This window comes from Eublepharis macularius, chromosome 2 (genome assembly GCF_028583425.1).
Source record: "Eublepharis macularius isolate TG4126 chromosome 2, MPM_Emac_v1.0, whole genome shotgun sequence".
Taxonomy (NCBI): domain Eukaryota; kingdom Metazoa; phylum Chordata; class Lepidosauria; order Squamata; family Eublepharidae; genus Eublepharis; species Eublepharis macularius.
Window position 1 is genome coordinate 203,948,709 of NC_072791.1, and position 19,166 is coordinate 203,967,874.

The 19,166-nt window shown below is 41.2% G+C and overlaps 1 protein-coding gene across 1 annotated transcript in view; it reads right to left on the bottom strand.

Annotated features, from left to right (window-relative positions):
• Positions 1–19,166, bottom strand: part of TTN (titin) — a 330,572-nt gene that overhangs the window by 92,916 nt on the left and 218,490 nt on the right. The window contains exons 205-232 of the mRNA XM_054971277.1: positions 18,575–18,841; positions 18,185–18,463; positions 17,671–18,079; positions 17,238–17,362; positions 16,870–17,136; positions 16,027–16,296; positions 15,465–15,767; positions 15,070–15,372; positions 14,202–14,389; positions 13,993–14,107; positions 11,797–12,081; positions 11,324–11,475; positions 11,034–11,181; positions 9,730–9,907; positions 9,503–9,624; positions 8,515–8,802; positions 8,126–8,422; positions 7,366–7,552; positions 6,174–6,289; positions 5,777–6,076; positions 5,075–5,374; positions 4,882–4,987; positions 2,481–2,677; positions 2,090–2,395; positions 1,714–1,992; positions 919–1,218; positions 524–826; positions 49–423 (exon numbers count right to left, since the gene is read on the bottom strand). Coding sequence (XP_054827252.1) covers positions 49–423; positions 524–826; positions 919–1,218; positions 1,714–1,992; positions 2,090–2,395; positions 2,481–2,677; positions 4,882–4,987; positions 5,075–5,374; positions 5,777–6,076; positions 6,174–6,289; positions 7,366–7,552; positions 8,126–8,422; positions 8,515–8,802; positions 9,503–9,624; positions 9,730–9,907; positions 11,034–11,181; positions 11,324–11,475; positions 11,797–12,081; positions 13,993–14,107; positions 14,202–14,389; positions 15,070–15,372; positions 15,465–15,767; positions 16,027–16,296; positions 16,870–17,136; positions 17,238–17,362; positions 17,671–18,079; positions 18,185–18,463; positions 18,575–18,841 — 6,765 coding nt within the window. The remainder of the gene's footprint in view (positions 1–48; positions 424–523; positions 827–918; positions 1,219–1,713; positions 1,993–2,089; positions 2,396–2,480; positions 2,678–4,881; positions 4,988–5,074; positions 5,375–5,776; positions 6,077–6,173; positions 6,290–7,365; positions 7,553–8,125; positions 8,423–8,514; positions 8,803–9,502; positions 9,625–9,729; positions 9,908–11,033; positions 11,182–11,323; positions 11,476–11,796; positions 12,082–13,992; positions 14,108–14,201; positions 14,390–15,069; positions 15,373–15,464; positions 15,768–16,026; positions 16,297–16,869; positions 17,137–17,237; positions 17,363–17,670; positions 18,080–18,184; positions 18,464–18,574; positions 18,842–19,166) is intronic.

A 19,166-nucleotide genomic window follows, 5' to 3' on the forward strand; every position in this document is an offset into this window, starting at 1 on the left:
GTATCACTTCATAGATTTTGAATAAAAATACCTTGTGTGTGTTTTTACCTAACACGTTGACCTCGCAGGAAGCTTTTGCAACACCATGATCGTTTTGAACGTGGATAGTATAGGTGCCATAATCTGCTCGGAGTGAGTCCCGAACTGCCAGCAAAGACAACCCTTGTTTGCTGTTGTCAATATTCAAACGCTCGGTCAGGGACAAGTGGAAAGGTTCATCTTCTACAACTTCACCTTTCTTCCTCCTAGTAACTTTTACGACTCTCTTCTTAATTTCTTCTGGTTTAATAATCTCATCATTCCATAACCAACTGATCGCTGGATATGGAGACCCAGAAACATGAGCTTCAAGTGGAATCTCAGAACCTTGCTTCACCTCAAGACCACCCTGTAGACTAGCGCTGAGGTAGACTTTTGGAGCCTCTGTAATTTAAAAAAAAATGTAGCGTTATGTTGCATCTGAAAGAAGCATTTCCACCCTTTTAAAAACTCATTGGCGGGAGGAAAAATAAGGAAAACATACCAATGGGATCCACTGTTTTCACCGGAGGAGTAGCTCGAGAAGGTTCACTGACACCAGCAGCATTCTCTGCACGGACACGGAACTGATATTCTTTGCCTTCTTCAAGATCCTTCACAGTGTAGGTCAAAATAGGAACCAAAAAGTCATTGCATCTCTCCCACTTGTCGTCTCCCTTAGCAATCTTTTCTAAAATGTAGCCCATAATTTTGCATCCTCCATCATACAATGGTGGCTTCCATGTCAATGTTACCGACTTGGATGTTGGATTGTGAGCTTCAGGATCAACAGGAGGGTCAGGACGCTCTGTATGTTAAAAAGAAAATAAATATATATAAGTAGAAGGAATGGAGATGCTATTGACCACTCTGAGTTTGCCCAACGATGTGAAAACTTACGCTTTGGATCTTCTGCAATCACTGGATTTCTCAGTTCAAGGTATTCACCTCCTCCAATTTTATTGACAGCTTTAACACGGAAGTAGTATTCACCATTTGGTATAAGATCCTTTACATTCCATGACAACTTGTTCTCACCCGACATCACTGGTATATATGTTCTCCGACCAGCTTCTCTCCGTTCCAGCACATAATGCAATATGGGAGTGTTGCCATCAAATTCAGGAGGTTCCCAGTTCACTTTGCATGAGTTTTTAGTTACTTCACTTGCCTTAATATCTTTGCACTGTCCAGGCAGGCCTATTTGATAAGCAGATAGCATTTAATTCAGAAAGCAATAATAAGCCTGCAAAACTGCGTTAATAGAAATATCGGATTGGATCCAACCCCTTCAGTTTTGGTGGTGTGGGGGGGTTGCTTTCCCCCAATCCTTCCCTTCCTACGGCTGTCGACCATGAAGCATCCCACCCAATTCAAGAGTAGTTGTGGCAGGGTATGTTTGCAGAATGCTGCAGCAAGAAAGGCAGCAAAGAACTATTTCATCAACAGAGCTCTGCTCACAGTTCTCTAGATCTGGACTAATATATATAGAAATACCTCATATATTCTCATTTCTGTATGCACAAATCATATAGAACTGGCTGATGATAATCATTTCCACAATCAAATGATGAGTTTATCATTATAATAAATTGGAGTATTTATTACCGATAACATCATTGATCACGTATCTATCAAGTAGTCAAGAAATGAAGATCTTTTTCACCATCATAGCAATATAGAAAGGTAAATTACCTATTACTTTGACGTTGACTGAACCGGTTGTTGAACCCAATTTATTCTCCAAGGTGATTGTATAAACACCAGCATCAGCATGAACGGCATTAGTGACTTCCAGCAAGGCAGAGGTGTAGTCGCTCTTCATTGTTGTCCTGTCACCTGTTTTAAGCTCCTTCCCATCTTTGTGCCATGAAATGGTTGGAGATGGAACAGCTCTGAAGGGAACTGGGATGCTTAACTTCTCACCTTCAACAACAATAAGGTCTTGAGTCTTTATATCAACAGTTGGATTACCTGTAAAAAAGCCCAGAAACAGAATTTCAGTCAAGTTGTCAAGGTCATTTTGCGATCACTGTTTAGTTTATTGTACTTTAAATGGTGAAATACTTACAATCTGGATCTTTGGCTACAACATTTTCTGATATGTCAGATGGATCACTAGCTCCTATCGCATTGACCGCTCTGACTCTCAAGATGTATTCCTTGTCAGGAACAATGCCTTCTTCTGCTTTGTATTTCAAGTCTTTGATGGGTCGAGAATTTATTCTCATCCATTTTTCTGTCCCTGCTTCACAGAGTTCAATATTGTAGCCAATTATGGGACTACCGCCATTTTTCTCTGGTGGTTTCCATGCAATTGAGATGTGTTTTCTGCTTGCATCTGTCACATGTAAGTCCAAAGGAGGTGAAGGAGGGCCTGCCACAATGGAAAACATATATGTGATTTTCTGTTCGGACAATAACATGTTGTTCAAACAATTCAAATTTGCTCCCTAACTCACTTGTTGGATCTTCAATGGCAAGGATATCAGTTGGTTCACTAGGATGACCACAACCAGCCTCATTTTCAGCTCGGACCTGGAACTGCACTTCTGTGCCTTCAATGACATCGGTTACTCTGAATTGACAGTCAGGTCCGGCTGTTTTGCCAGCTTTCACCCAGCGTGTGCCCAGCTTTTCCTTCTTTTCAATAACATATCTATACAAAGAAGAGATGTTATAAGGAGTGAGCAAACAACTGTATGGCAAAATCAAGTAGCAAGAATCAATGAAATAAATCAATAATTTATGTCACAAAACACCGTGGTGGTGGAAAGTGCCATCAAATCATAGCAGACTTATGGCGACTCTTGGTGGGGTTTTCATAGCAAGAGACTAACAGAGGTGGTTTGCCATTGCCTGCCTCTGCAACCCTGGTCTTCTCTCATCCAGTTACTAATAAAAGCCAACCCTGATGAGACTGGGCTTGCCTGGGCTATACAGGTCTAGGGTATATTCAGGGCTTTTTTTCTGGGAAAAGAGGTGGTGGAACTCAGGACTGCACAATGACATTACTTTGGGTCAGCTGGAACAAGGGGCAAGTTTTTTAAAGTTTAAATCGCCCTCGGTGAAAATGGTCACATGGCTGGTGGCCGTGCCCCCTGATGGCCAGACAGAGAGGAGTCTGGAGTCAGGAGCTGCACGGAGGGCAATCTAAACTCCCCTCTGTCTGGAGGTCAGGGGGTGTGGCCACCAGCCATGTGACCATTTTCAAGCGGTGCCGGAACTCCGTTCCACCGCGTTCCACATGAAAAAAGGCCCTGGTTATATTTAACTATCCATGGACTTCGACGGGTCTTCCCCCTGCCACTATAGCCCACTGTGCCTCCTGGAAACTTTGTTCCTTGGGGTCAGTGGAACCACAGAAATGGCTTTAGGGCCAAAGGGGCAGGTGTCCTGCAGTGGCAGGGAAGAATCAGTGGAAATCGTTGTCCCCTCTTCCAAAGACTTAAAAGCATTTAGTCTGCATGGCTGGATACATACCATTTAATTTATATAATAAATGTAATGAACACTGAGGGCCAGTCCCTTTGCTGCTTTATGTATAATACAGACTAATGGAGGAAATGAATGTGTGCATCGCTTTATGTAGGACACTGGCTGGATTTTTCCTCTTAGTTTCACAAGCATTTCACAAGCATTAATTGCCCTCCCATATCCCACAATGAAGACAGGAGAATAAATTTTATTAACAGCTGATTTGCAGCAACAACACTTAACTTGCTTTCAGGTTGCATTACACTGCCGCTTTAGAGATCAAGTCTCCAATGACCTTGAATGCTGAAGAATCCCACCCTTGTTCAAAGCTCACCAGAGCTGATGGCTATGCTCTGACTGCACATCAACTAATGTGCCAAGAGGGACCCAGCAATGTGCCTTCCCCCTAGGTTGTTTGGCCTCAGAGCTCAGTGATGCTGCCTTGCCCCAAAGCAGTTCCCTTACAATTTCTCTTTGGCCTAGCAGTCGGATGGTGATGAGTTTATGCAAATCTCTCCTCATTCTATGGGTGCCTCAAGGTACCTGCTATTCTTTCCCACAGCCCTGACTGGCCCCACCCAAAATTATGCCTAGGCCACTTAAATACACTTCCCCTAAGACAGTGTAGAGCAGGTGAAAGAGACATCATGCCAAATTAGCCAATCATCATGACTCCCCCACCCCAAATCCTGGGCAGCCCATTAGCTATTCCAGTGAAAACTTGCGACTTGGAGGCTGGATCTTGTTTTTTAAAGGATTTCACACACCCCAGTCAGTTAACAACTCAAGGCGGAGACTATACGTCAATCTCAGCCTCATGCTCAAAACTCCTCTGCCCATATGCATGGATGTGGGAGCAAAATTTCTTTAATTATTTGGTTCATCTTCCCTAACACAAGGATCAGGGATGTAATTCTTAACAAACCTACTTTTATTCTCTGGGATCCAAAAGTTTGCGGGTTTCAGTTTCTGTAATGCACACTTTCCTTCTAAACGATTCCTCATACTATAGGTTTCTAGTTCAGTTTACCCCTGAATGTGTACCTTCATCTACCTTGTTTTAATTTTTTAATTCCTGACCTGAATTCCCCTACTGATTTTTGAGTTTTAGATCGGCTTCTGATACTTGGGAAGATGGATGAAGGGGTTCAGTGTTTGGAAGCTTTGTATTCTCTGCAATTCTCCACTGTTTTTCCTTGTTCCTCAAAGCAGTAATTTGTTCTTATATATCAATGCTCTACGTTCTTTTATAGATGGTTCAGATTTTATGTCCCCTCCCCATACATCGCTTTTAGGGATTTAGCACATGTCAAAGTATATTTTAAAAAAATATGTGTGTGTATGACGCCTACATACAAGCTCAATCATCATCATCATCATCATCACCTTTGAATTGGTCTGCCACCATCATTCTTAGGTGGTTCCCATTTCAGGTCAACGTGTCTCTTAGTCACTTCAACTGGTGTTAGTGCATATGGTGCTCCTGGGGTAGCTAAAAATAAAATATTGACGTTAGAAAACTAAAATCTGTAAACTACAAAACTACACCAAATTCTTAAGATAGAAACGAACAACTTACTAAAAGTGTCTTTAGCAAGGACAGAGTCCTCAATTTCACAGTAGTCACTCTGCCCTACTGCGTTTTCTGCTGCCACGCGGAATACATATAGAGAACCTTCTGTCAGCGGTGTCACTGTATATTTGGTATCCTTTACGGTAGTGTCTACTGTTTGCCAGCCTTTCCGCCGTACATCTCTCTTTTCAACAATGTAATTTGTAATAGGGGAGCCGCCATCTCGCTCTGGCACTGTCCATTTAAGGTCAGCAGTGTTTTTAGTGATATTAATGACCTCAAGCCAACGAGGTGGTGAAGGTGGATCTGTAAAAAATGTTAAAGGGAAATTGCTGTAGTTACTGGAACCGATTATTGGCATGCATCCAACCATCTATAGACTCTGCACAGTGGAACTTTTGTGCTTCCACCCACTACTGCACTACCCAGCCAAATTTTCTCCCTGGGGGGGGTCACTGAACCTGCATAATCAGCACAGAGGGCAAAGTAGGTATCTGCAGTGGGAAGGGGGAATTGGCAAAAATTGCTATCCTATCAACAAATATGCTATTCTTTTGAAGGAATTGCCATGAAGGAAGAAGAAAAAAAGGGAAGTTCTTAAAACACTGGATCAAAGGGTACAATGAGGCAAACAATACATGTTAATGTTTCCATTGTACTCCAAATATTCTCTCTTGCTGTAACATTCTGCTGAGAAGTGCTACTTACTCAGCCTCTCTTTGCACAGCACGGGATCACTGGGTTCACTGGGTTCACTCTCTCCAACCTTGTTTACAGCTCTGATGCGGAAGGAGTACTCTTGTTTTTCCATAAGTCCTTTGAGGAAGTGTTCTGTCGTGGGAATTCCATCAGCCACTCTCACCCACTCATCTGTACCAGTCTTTAACAACTCAATGACGTATGACTCAATCTTGGCACCACCATCATGTTCTGGCTTTGTCCAGTTCAGGAAACATGAAGTCTTGGCAACATCTTTCACGGTTGGTTTTCCCGGAGGCCATGGGGGATCTAGAAATAAATTGATAATTTGGATTAGGATGCCATCATTATATGAAGAATGAATTATATCTCGAGTGAATTAAGACATGAATAATGTTTTTCATACCAATGGGATCTTTCACTAAAATGGGCTCAGTCTCTTTGCTTGGTTTTCCTGGCCCAGCAAGATTCTCTGCTAAGACTCGGAACTTGTACTTCTTCTTGTTTGTAAGGCCTTTTACCCTAATAACAACAATGTATGAAATACATATTTAATATGAAATATCAATCCGTACTAAAATCAACACATTTCTATCAACGCAATTGTAAAACTCATATATGTTACCTAATATCTTCTCTTATGTACAAAGATAAATTAAATACAGTTGTATAGACTATATTTGTAGTATCTGGTAACCAAAGAAATTGAAATGAATTGAAAACTTTGATATATGAATACCAAGGCCAATAACAAAAAAGCTAAAAATATATCAAATTACAAAACCTTTAATCAAACTCCCAATATTAAAACTGTGTATTAAATATTTATTCACTTTGGTTTCACATATGAATTCCTTCCCCTGGTGTAAATTTTTTTTCCAGAACTGGTATACCTATACACATGGGGATGTCACATATTTACAAAGATCTTTCAAATGACCAGGTACTGTTATTTATATCATAAAATGCATGTAAATCAAAGATCTTTCAGCCATGAGGCCTTCCTCAGTGGTTTAAATTTGTACACACCATATATTATATTGGTTAGATTACAGCATGCCTTACTAAAGTACTAAACATCTCCAACAGGATGTAAAAAAAATTATTTATGGAATGAGTAAATCCCAGTTCATCATTTACTTCTGAGTAGAGGTGGGCACGAACCGGGAAAATATCGAACCGTGCAGTTCGTGGTTCTTCACATTTCATGAACCACGAACCACAAACTTTCATGAACTTGCTCTGGTTCACGAACTGGTTCATTTGGTACATGAAAATGTCACTTCCGGAGCAGGAGAAGGTCACTTCCGGGGCACCAGAAAGCCCATCCCCCCTGTTGCCTAGTAAACTGATTGATCAGCGCCAGGCTGTCTGCAGTGATGAACCAAAAAACAAACCAAACAAACTGGTCTAAAGTTTGTGGCAGTTCATCAGAAATGGGCTCTGACGAACTGCTGTTTCGTGAACCACAAACTGGCCCAGTTCATCACGAATTTTGGTTCGTATTTCAGTTCGTACCCACCTCTACTTCTGAGTCGTCATTAATTTACTTCTGAGTCTATTGATCTATCTATAAACTAAGCAGAGAATTATCTTACTTGAATGTTGTATCTTTAACTGGGATTTTATGGCATCGAACCCATTTACCACTCTCAGGGTCAAATCGTTCAACCCAGTAACCAGTGATAGGGCTGCCACCATCTTCATCTGGTTCAGACCACGTTAATGTTACGGAATCTTTAGTGACCTCAATCGGCTGAACTCGAGTTGGAGGACCTGGTGGATCTGAACAATGAAGCAGAAATGAAAATCAACATTCACATATTTGTTTTTGTGCAAATGTAAAATAACCTCCTGCCTGTGGAATGTGCCACTTCTCGTGAAATAATTTCCATTTGGTGGCTGCCTTTGTATGATTGTTGCTCCACTTTTATTTACTTATTTAGGATTTTTTTTATCTCAACCTTCCTACAAGGATCCAACGGTTACATACACAGTCCCCTGCCCCCAAGATCATCCAGTGATGGCGTCATAGCAGAATGGGGATTTGAACTCACATATCCCTGGTTGTAGTCTGACACTCTAACCATTATACCACCTTGCTGCCTCACTTGGTACACTGCTCCATATGAAGCTGCTCACTATTTCTATTGTATCCATTCAACCATATAGCTTATTTCCACACTACTGACAACAAAGAGCGGAGACAAATAATATAATGGGGACTTAGCTGTGGGATGAGGTGGTACCTATCTACAAAATTACACAATTTGTGGAGAAACGGCCAGGATGAAGCAGTTTTCAGCACATGGCGGCTTGGTGTGACAAGTGGCTTTTCTGTCAAGTGAACGAACTTACCGAACGAGTATTTAGCAATAATAGGATAGGACTGGACTGGTTCCCCAACTCCATACATGTTTTCTGCACTGACTCTGAAGATGTACTCTTTCATAGGTGTAAGGTTGGTAACTTTGAAATTTGTCTCTTTAATAGTTGATGACAGCTTGTGCCATATTTCACTGTCTGTAGCTCGTTTCTCTAGAACATAGTTGGTGATCTTGGAGCCACCGTCATCCCGAGGAGGATTCCAGGTCAAAAGACAAGACACATTTGTAATTTCTGATACATCAAACGCAGCAGGCGGCCCAGGCTTATCTGTGAATACATAACAAGAGTTTGAACTTCTATTCAAAAGTTTATTTAAGAAAACACTGGTAATTTTTTGTATGAAAAGAAGACTACCATACCGAGAACATTAACTTCCACAACTGCTGTTGCCCGACCACTGGTATTTACAGCTTCAATAATATAGGTACCGCTGTCACTTCTTATGCTGTCTGAAATGATGACTGTGGAATGGTTAGGTTTGGATTCAATGGTGATTCTTTTGTCGGACCTCAGGACGTAATCAGCCTTTGTCCAGGTAACCCGAGGTTCAGGCTTTCCAGATACGGTTGCTGGCAGTTCAATTTTAGTTCCAGCCTTTACGGTGATTCCAGCAAGCAGTTTCACATCTAGGAAAATTTCTGGGGCCACTGAGTTGGGAGAGAGTTAAAATAATATGTTATCTGTGCAAAGCAGCATATATTTGCTGAAAGAGAGCTCTTGAATGCTCAGAATCCTGCAGCCCCTTCCTTTTCACCATGGGTCACAGACCAGATGCAGCCCTTGGGTTTGTTGCCCCCACTCTCCCAGCAATGCATCTGCCCTGTGGGGGTAGGACTGCTTGAGGGCCACCTGGCTGATAGGACAGCTAATCCTGGGTCCAAATACCCAGAGTAATCCTGTCCCTCCCTCCACCCCCACATCCATGCACAAATGATGCTCTAGCTTAATGCTGGGAGCTAGACTTATGTGTAAAGATAAAGGTAGTCAAGTCCCTTGTGCAAGCACCAAGCCATTACTGACCCATGGGGGGACGTCGCATCACAATGTTTTCTTGGCAGACTTTTTACGGGGTGGTTTCCCATTGCCTTCCCCAGTCATCTACACTTTACCCTCAGGAAACTGGGTATTCATTTTACCGACCTCGGAAGGATGGAAGGCTGAGTCAACCTTGAGCTGGCTACTTGAACCCAGCTTCTGCCAGGATCGAACTCAGCTTGGGCTGCAGTACTGCAGCTTATCACTCTGCGCCACGGGGCTCTTAGACTTATATATGCAATGAAGTAAATACAAATCCACCATATATTTTAAAGAATACAAATTAAGTTTTAATGTAATGGGGAAAGTTACCCATTGCATCCACAGCTTGGATGTCATCGGTTGGCTTGCTTGGCTTGCTTGCTCCTTGCCTGTTCAGTGCCTTCACCCGATAAGAATACCACTCCCCTTCCTTGAGTTTAGTGACTTCCATTCTGTCAACCATAAATGAGTTTCAGTGCATAATGTCATTTAAATGCAATAATTTCATCTGCCAAACATGGCATTTCTTTCTAATTCTTCCAACTACAAACTCTTACTTAGTTTCAATGACCGGATCCCCGCAGGGCTCCCACTTGTCAGTGCCACGTTGGCATTTTTCAACCAGATAACCTTTGATCCGTGAGCCACCATCATATTTTGGTGGTTCCCATGTAAGGAAAATGGATTTTGATGAAGGGTCCCTCCATTTAACATTCTCTGGTGGATCAGGCACCGCTGTAAGGAGGGGGAAAAAAAGAAAACGTGTAAGGACTTACAATAACCTAACCTCTTCCCAGGTTTTTGCTGACTTCTGGCCTACTTCTTTGCATAGTGTTTGCTGTAAAAGGAGACACCGCACTGCAGCTGTTTGCTGTGCTTCACAGGCAATGTAAGAATTTGCATGAGAGGAGACTATGCTGCATTTTCTTTTCATGCCAGCATTAGCCCCTTCCCCAGAGGAATAACACAGTCATCAGGAACCACCACGCAGCCTTTGCCTATGTGGTCCAGGACTTTTAGAGTTAGTTTTGCAGTGTGAAAAGAACTTGTAGTACAGCTGTGCTGATGCTACTAATGCAGTATTAATAGGAGCCCTGTGTAGGGCTGAAAGATGATCATGACAGAAGGCTAAAAGAAAAGAGAATTGTGGCACCTTTTAAAACAACAACAGGCTTTTTGTGATAAATGCTTTTATGGACTACAGTCCATTTCATCAGATGATGAAGGGCCTTCTCAATCAGTGACAGGCAGTTGCCATAGCAGCAATACTGTTATTTTGAATGATCACGGTATTTCTCTAGAATATATCTGAATTGTCTATAAAAACATCACAGTCTATACTAGTTAAATTTTATGTTTTATTCACCTCACTACATTTTTCTCTACATTCGTGTATGTTTGGCTATAGGTACACACATAATTTTTTGTGTGCATCTGTGCCAATCCATCTTAAGGTATCACAGGACAGCACACTAACATATCTCCCCTCTGCTGGAACTTAAATACGAGACTATTAAAGGACCAGATGGTCTGGGACCAAAACTGTAGAGGTAAGAAAATTCTGTACGGTCAGGCAAATTAAACTAGAAAATTCTCCATAAAAACTTTATAAGGAATAGTGTAAAGCTGATAGAATCCTGGAGGAGAAGAACTAAAGTTTATTGACAATAATATGTGCAGAATGTCAACATGCAATATGAGGTGAGCTGACTTGCCTACTGGAAGAAAGCAAAGTACAGTGTTCTGGATCAACAAGGGTTATGTACAGCCCATCTTAAAGTAATGATCTAAAAAGTGGTGTCTGTATATAAAAAGGCCAGACATATAAAATAAATAATATCTGAACATTAAGAAAACTCACTCGCAGGTGCTGACATGTTGACTGGTTCATCGATGTAAGCAGGTTCTCCTGGTCCACATTTGTTGCATGCTGAAACCCTGAACAAATACTCTTTTCCTTGTGTGAGATCTGGTACGGTGTATTCTTGGTCAAGGACATTGTCAGCAACCTGAAAACAGCGGAAGCTCCAAGTCAATACAGATTTCCACCCCCATCATAGCAACAGAATATTTCATGTGATCTTCAGCAACACATAATGAAACTATGCCAAAACAAACACATATTCAAGTTTTAAAAAAATTAGAACATACTTTGGTCCATGTTTTGCGGCTCACTTCACGTTTCTCAATGAGATAGCCAGTTAATGGGCTTCCTCCATCATTTTCAGGTGGTTCCCATGTTAACTGTACTGTGTTCCTAGACATCTCGGGAACTTTCAGTTCTCTTGGTGCACTTGGGCGAGCTAAAAAGGGTTATATATTATTATAGTAAATACCATTCTACTTTTTATTTATTTTATAAAAGCGTTTTTTTTACAGTTACACCTACTGGATTCTATATCATACTTCTTCATGTTTCTAACAAGATTTCACCATTCAAAACAAATCTGATTTTCTTTATCGTATGGACTTGTGAAATAAACTGGCAGAATTTCAGAAATTAATTTTGGTTTGTAACAAAATGTGACTCACTTTCTGAATGTATAATCTTTGTCCATTTACAAAATATTTGTTATATTCTATTACTTACAATAAAATGCATAGGGATATATTCATTTGCTCACCAATGACATTAACGTTGATTTCTCCTGATACTGATGACACAGGGTTTTCCAATTTCAAGGTATAAATGCCTTTGTCTGGCCGTTCACTTGGAGTGATAAGCAGTTCTGCGAAGGCTGCAGTAGTCTCAATCTTTACTCTGTCGCCTGGTTCTAAAACTCTGTCACCCACTGACCATGTAGCAGTTGGTGTTGGGTAGCCAGTAATAGGAACACGTATTCTGAGTGGCTCTGGTACAATAACTTCCAAGCCATCTTTAAACCCGCTTAAGTCCATTGTAGGTCCAACTGGAAAATAAATGCAAATTTAATATTTTCCAACTTTAATTTTGTTACAACATCAATAGAACTGCACATGCCCTCCAAATAATCATTAGTATAGATGCCTTTGTCTCCAGCTTTTTACTATTGGGAAACAGATCATTTGACAATTATAATCTGATAGTACTGTTGGTGCAGAAAGTTGTATGTTTGCCATATAGATGTGAATTTGTACATTTTAAGTACAAATGCAATTTCAGCGTCATGGATTTTTAATTGGGATCTCTTTGTATAAAAGACTGACAAGTAGCCTCCTTTTTAATAATGCTTTGTTAGGCCAAATCTTTCTCTCTCTCTCTCTCTCTCTCTCTCTCTTTATATATAAAATTGTTTTTTCCACATAGTTAGAAAGTAGGAAGGGAGGAAGTTTTCTACTCTTCTGTTAGGCCAAATCTTAAATATATAACAGAACCAGCTGTGGAATTTTAATGCTTTTCTTCCATTTTAGTAAAGCGTGTTATGCCCAGAGGTATCACACTAGCCTTTAATTCACCTTCTGACAAGCACTGAGAAAGACAATCTCTTCTCAGGAATAAAAGGTGCCTGTACATAGCCTTTTGTTCTAACTGTCATCTTGTCATGGAGGGATAGTGTTTTTCTAGCATTTTGGTGGCATCATAGAAGCCTGGGCTACTTGGGCAATATGACTAGGGTTTGGGAATGCTATGGAGCCTGACAAGAGGCTTATCCTAACTCAGGAGAAGGGGAAATCCACACCTCTCTGACGATGATTTAAAAGATCTGCAGTCATTTGTGTGTGCATGTTGTACATCTGGGATCTGGAGAAGGGGAGTAGGAGAGCATCTTGACTCTACCTCTTGGCTTCTAAAAGATACACAGCCATCCTAAGGCGCCATATTGGATGTTAAGGTAACCCTATGACTCTCAAGTAATGTAGTTAGACCTTAGGGCAGGAGTCCCCAAACTTTTTGAACCTGCAGGCACATTTGGAATTCTGAGACAGTGTGGTATGCACAGCTACAAAAAGGCTCCCACAAAATGGCTGCTGCAGGAGGTGGAGCCAGCCACAAAATGCCTGCCATAGCTTACCTTCAGTCACACAGTGAAGATCCTTGTGCTGTGGAAGCAGCTTCTGCCAAAGCTATGTTTTTAAAAAATCTGCACAGCCAATCAAATCTCCAATGGCCAATCAGAAGCCATGCTTGGAAAAGCTCCTCCTGGTCCCACCCACCTTCTAAAAACACTTGATGGGCAACAGGAAAGGTTTTGACGGGTGCAATGGTGCCCAGAGGTGCCAAGGTGGGGACCCCTGCCTTAGAGTATAGTCTTTCTTTCTTCCTTTTTCTTTTCTTACCTAGCTGTGCAACCTTCCTTGTCATGATATAATCTTCCCTATATATTCTGGTCTCTGCATATATATATATGCATATATATATATATGCATATATATATATATATGCATATATATATATGCTAATGAACTACAATATCTTTTTTAAATTTAAGAGCCAGTTATGTCAATCTCTCCCTGACAAGAGAAGTCGCTCATCCATTGCTAACACTCTGTACATGGTCAAAGGTTCACTAGTTTCCAAACTGCTGGTGAAGAGCAACCCTTTTTAAAGTTTGGTGGTGGCTGATTGAAGTAAGGATATAGCCAAGGAGGAGAAGGAAGAGTGCATGCTCACCCAGATGCAGCAAACACCCCACATTCTTCCCCTGGGCGCAACAGCTGGTTTCTGGCTAAAGCTCTATTACCGTTTAGACTGGAATGGATTCTGAATCCTGACTTAGGAAGGCTATCCACTAGAGCACTGCTATTAATACTGGACATAAACAGCCTCAGATACCCTGAAAGCACACAGAGGCTTGTCTTTCAGACAGTTGATCATGTGAACAGAACAGAATACTAATTACCATGTGCATCATCAGCAGTCAGTGGTCCAAGGGTTTCAGATGGATCTGATATACCAGCAGCATTTTCTGCAGATACTCTGTAATAGTACCTGGCAAGTGGTTTCAATCCAGTTACCTACAAAGATGGAGGCAACAGCTGTTGTAAAAACCACCATTACAAAGCCAAAATACTTACTGGGGATTTCATTTCAAAAGGAAATGCAGCTTACCGTATAAGTAAGATCAGGTGCAAGTCTTGCATTGCAGCGGATCCAGTTGTCTGTGCCCTCCTCACATCTTTCGATAATGTAGCCCAATACTGGGCTCCCTCCATCCTTCAAGGGAGGTTCCCATGTGAGTTTTACAGATGACTTTGTTTGATCAGAGTGATTAAGGTTAATGGGAGGACTTGGTTTTTCTGGAAAACAGGGACATATGCATGATTTAAACACTTCAAGAAAGTGTTAGCTGGCAAGATCCTGAATTTAGGCATTGAGTCTTGTAAGACTCAAGAGAACTTTAACCTTGATTTTTTTCAAGCAGCAGTCTCCTCTACCTATGGCACATGGAAAAGTGGCACAAGGAGATCCCGATTTGGCACAAGGGACACAGCTGTTGACCAGAAGCAAAATGCAAACATATGGAAGTCTAGAGGTTGCCAAAGACAGCTTTGTCTTTGCAATTATATTGTTTGATCGCTTTTCACTGAACACTGACATTGACCTCCATTTTAGAGCACAATTTTCATCTGGCGCTTCTATTATTCTGTTTCCGATATTACTAACTGATCAGGCATATAATGGATTGGGTCCAAAGGTGCCCTTACATGAGTGGATTTCTGTGGTTTTCCCAGCTGAGATGTTGTCTCCCCATATTGCAACCCATGCTGATCATGAGGGCCTTCCAACCCTCTAGAGCAGGTATAGAGGTGGTGTGGAAGGAGGGAGTGATTTTCTGGATCCAACCCAATGACTTTTAATTAATTAAAATAATTATCCTTTCCTTTTCCTCATCTTCTCTGTGCTCATAGTTTTAAGAATAAATACAATTATCACCAGGTTAGATGGATAGTTTCCCTGTTGTCAACTGCATACTAACCAATTGGATCCATAATCTTCACCGCATGAGTAGACGCGCTAGGTTTTCCAACTCCAACCTGGTTTTGTGCTCTGACTCTGAAAAAATATTCTTTGTTTTCCACCACATCAGTCAATGTTGCAGCCAATTCATCTGCTCCTGTGGTCATCGCCGGCTCCCACTTGATTGAAGCTCTATCACGTAATTCAATAATATAGCCTGTAATTGGAGAGCCTCCATCGTAATCTGGTGGTTCCCAGGTAAGAGAAGCACCAGATCTGTTCACATCAGCAACTTGTACATTGAGCGGAGGACCGGGGACATCTGCAAGAGAAGAGGAGAAGAAAAATGTATATTTTTCCACTCAATATAAATGTAATTTACTTTCTCATAACCATTTCGAACCATTTGCTTACCAAATCGGCTCTTTGCTTCAACAGGTTTGTCTGTTTCGACTGGCTCTCCAGTGCCTACTCTGTTTTTCGCACTCACACGGAAGAGATACTCAACTCCTCCTCTTTGAAGGCCAGTAACTGTGTATTCACAACTGTCAGCGCGGTCAGTGGCCAAAATCCATGTCTTGCGTTTGACATCACGTCTTTCAACAACATACCCGGTAATTTTACTACCACCGTCACTTTCTGGTTCTTCCCAGGCAAGGCTAACTTCACCATCAAATGTTTCAGTGACTTCCAAGTTCCTAACTGGGCCTGGTACATCTGAAGTTAAAAACAAACAATATTTATTTGTGTGTGGAGGGGAAGGCTTTGCATCTGATTGCTGATTCTTTCGAAATAAGCCACCAATAACACAATGCCCTGCTTGGATTGTTTATTTTGGCTTAAAACCACATTCTACCTCAGCATTGCCCGAAGGTTTTTCCTTTCTGCACGACCTTGGTGGCTGTTTAAATCATCACTCTCATCAGGAAAACAAAACTCAGCAAAGTAAAGGGTTCGGGGGGGATGATAAGCTTACCAATAACTGCAACGTTGATGTGCGCTTCAGCTTTGCCGTGCTTATTTTTAAGTATTATCTTGTAACTTCCTCTGTGTGATGTTTTTGCTTCATAAATTCTGAAGGTAGTATAGTCAGCTGTTGTATCAACTGTCAGAGTGGGCAAGGCTTCGTCTTCCTTATACCATTCGGCTTCGGCTCGTGGATAAGCGTCATATGGAACAGTCATGGTCAACGGCTGTCCAACGTCCACAACAAGGTTCTGGTCTGCTGCCTTTATCCTTGGAGCAGCTAGTTAAAAAACACAATAAAGGTATTATATTCGCCATGTACAATAAAGATTTTGATACAGAAAAATGAAGTTACGTGGATTCTTTTCAATACTTTGGTATAATGGAGGGGGACAAAATTATAAGTAGTAGCTGAGTGACACTTCATCTTGTACCAGTGAGGTAACTAAGGCCTTCAGATGACTTTATTGCATGAGGTATAAATGATCAAAATAAAGCTGATTCTAACTGAGCGGCGCAGAGGGCAATCTAAACTCCCCTCTGACTGGAGATCAGGGGGAGAGGCCACCAGCCATGTGACCATTTTTTCCGAGGGCAACCCACTGAGTTCCACCACCTCTTTTCCCAGAAAAAAGCCCTGCTTTTACTCCTATTTAGACAGCTATGAACGAATGGCGTATGAGAGTGGGCATAATAAAAGATGTTATGCCCTTTTCTTGTGACAGTAATACAGTTCTAGTGGTCATGAAAAAAATCATTTAATCAATCTCTGAAACTGATGTGCTTGAAACTTGACAGCACTCCCCCCGCCTGGCATCTTTTCTCTTATTTTCATCAAACTACACAGCCTTACCTGCTAGTTCTAGCTTAGCTCGAGCTTCTTTATCTTTGGCAATAAATCTATATTCTCCTTGGTCACGGGGCTTTATCTCACAGACTTGTAGCCGATGGACTTTTCCTTCACTCATCATTTGATGTTTGTCTCCCTGGACGATGATCATATTATTCCTCAACCATTTGACTTCCACCTTGTCTTTATTCAACTCAGCATAAAAGATGACATCAGAGCCTGGCGCTTCATAAATATCTTGAGGTGGGCGGATGATCTCCACAGGTATTTCTAATACAAATATCAATGTGTTTATGTTATGTTCAAGAAATCTTTACAGAAAAGCGTGAGTACAAACTGGGGGGAAGTATTAACAGGAACTGTAAATGTACCTTCCACAAAAAGTCGTGCTCTGGATCTCCTGTCATCCACTCCACAGGAATATTCACATTCATCCTCCGGTCTGCACTCTTTTATAATTAATCTGTGTAAATTTCCATCCTTCTCAAATTGATACCTTTATATCAGACAGAAAAGTGGATTATGTACAAAATTCGGAGATGAGAATCAATACAGTAATCATAGCAGTTATGTATTCCACCACACAGGTTTGGATCCTGCCTAGATTTTTACGGGCTGAAGGAAGGGGGTTCACTGATCCTTCCTCCCCCTGATCCCTCCACCCCCTTTTCCTGGGGGGAGGTGTCCCTGTCCTGGGGGGTTCATTTTGGAATATTGCATAGGTGGTGGTGGTGAAAACACCCTCCTTGCATCCATGGAAATCTTGGTGGGATCCAATCCTTGGTTAAGGACATTTCCACTTACTTTTTGCCCTCTTTTATTTCTCGTCCATTTCTGTACCATTTCACATTGGCTTTCTCTTTGGAAAGTTGGCAACTAAAGACAGCATCATCAAATTCGGTGACTGTCTGGTCTTGCAAGTGCTCAATGAAATCGGTAGGTGCCTCTGTGATAATGAGTTCTGCAACAGACTTGTCATGGCCTGCAGTGACGGTGTATTCCCCTTCATCTATAAACCCACAATCTTTAATGATAAGGGAATGCTTGTATTTATCCACTTTGTACAAGATGCGACGATCAAACGTGATTTCTTCTCCATTCTTTGTCCACTGGAGGGTTACATTAAGGCGATTAACTTTACACCAGAATGTGACAGACTTTTTCTCCATGGTTTCAATATCTTCAAGGGGTTCAACAATTCGGAGATCCTCCTCTGTGAAGAGAGATTTTTTGAAAATTGTGGTTAATTTACATCTTCACCAAAATTTGAATTTTACATGAATGAAAGCATCTCATTTAGAACATGTGAACTCTTTACCTAGAACAGTTAGAGTAGCAGAGGTCTTAACATGTTCTCCTCTTTGGTTTGCAAGTGCCACAGTATAGGTTGCTTGGTCATTCAAACGGGCATCTCTGATTCTAAGAGTGTAAACAAGATCCTTATGGACCATGATGTACTTTACACTATCAAAGATTGGTTCATCATCCTTGTACCACTTCGCTTTGGCACCTTCTGTATTTACTTCACAGTTGAAGACAAGTTCTTGCCCCTCTTTAACTTCTTGGTCCTTTAGTGGTATGATAATCCTTAGTTTTTCTGTAGTTTGAACATATATATATATATGTCATTATTTATAAATTTTGCAGATTGCATTGTATAAAAAATTCCCATTCTACAAGTGTACTGTGAAAATGCCGTAATGCTTACCGATCACTCTCAAACGTGCAGTTGCTTTGGATCCTGCAACCATCGCGGAATAACCTCCCTCATCATCCAGGGCTGATTCTTTAATGACTAGAACTCTTTTTTTGCCGTCAGAAATGATGTCATACTTGTCACCAGCTTCAAGAACAGTATCGCCCCTGAGCCACTGCACTTCAAAGGCTTCTTTGGACACTGAGCAGACGAATTCTGCTTTTTCTCCCTCAAGTACTTCAGTGTTCTGGGGTCTAGTAATAAATTCTGCTGCAAGTTCTAAAAAATATATATATATCGTTTTCAGTTTTCACAATCTGAAGATAAATTAATTACTCTATCTGATGTAAAATCCAAAGCATTTCCACTCAGCCAAAGATAACCCAGATTGACTTGACATGAGCATGCCCTAACATCAACTTCATGCCATGATACTCAATAAATAAATATGCCCAAAATTCAAAAGGGACTTTACTACCAACTTAGCCACACCTATGTCAACTGACTGCATTTCCTGTATACTTAGTGAATCTAGAATTTTTAAAACCTTGTCATAGTCAGTCTGAGGTAAATTTTGGCCTTGTAAAAGAGACTACAGTTGTTT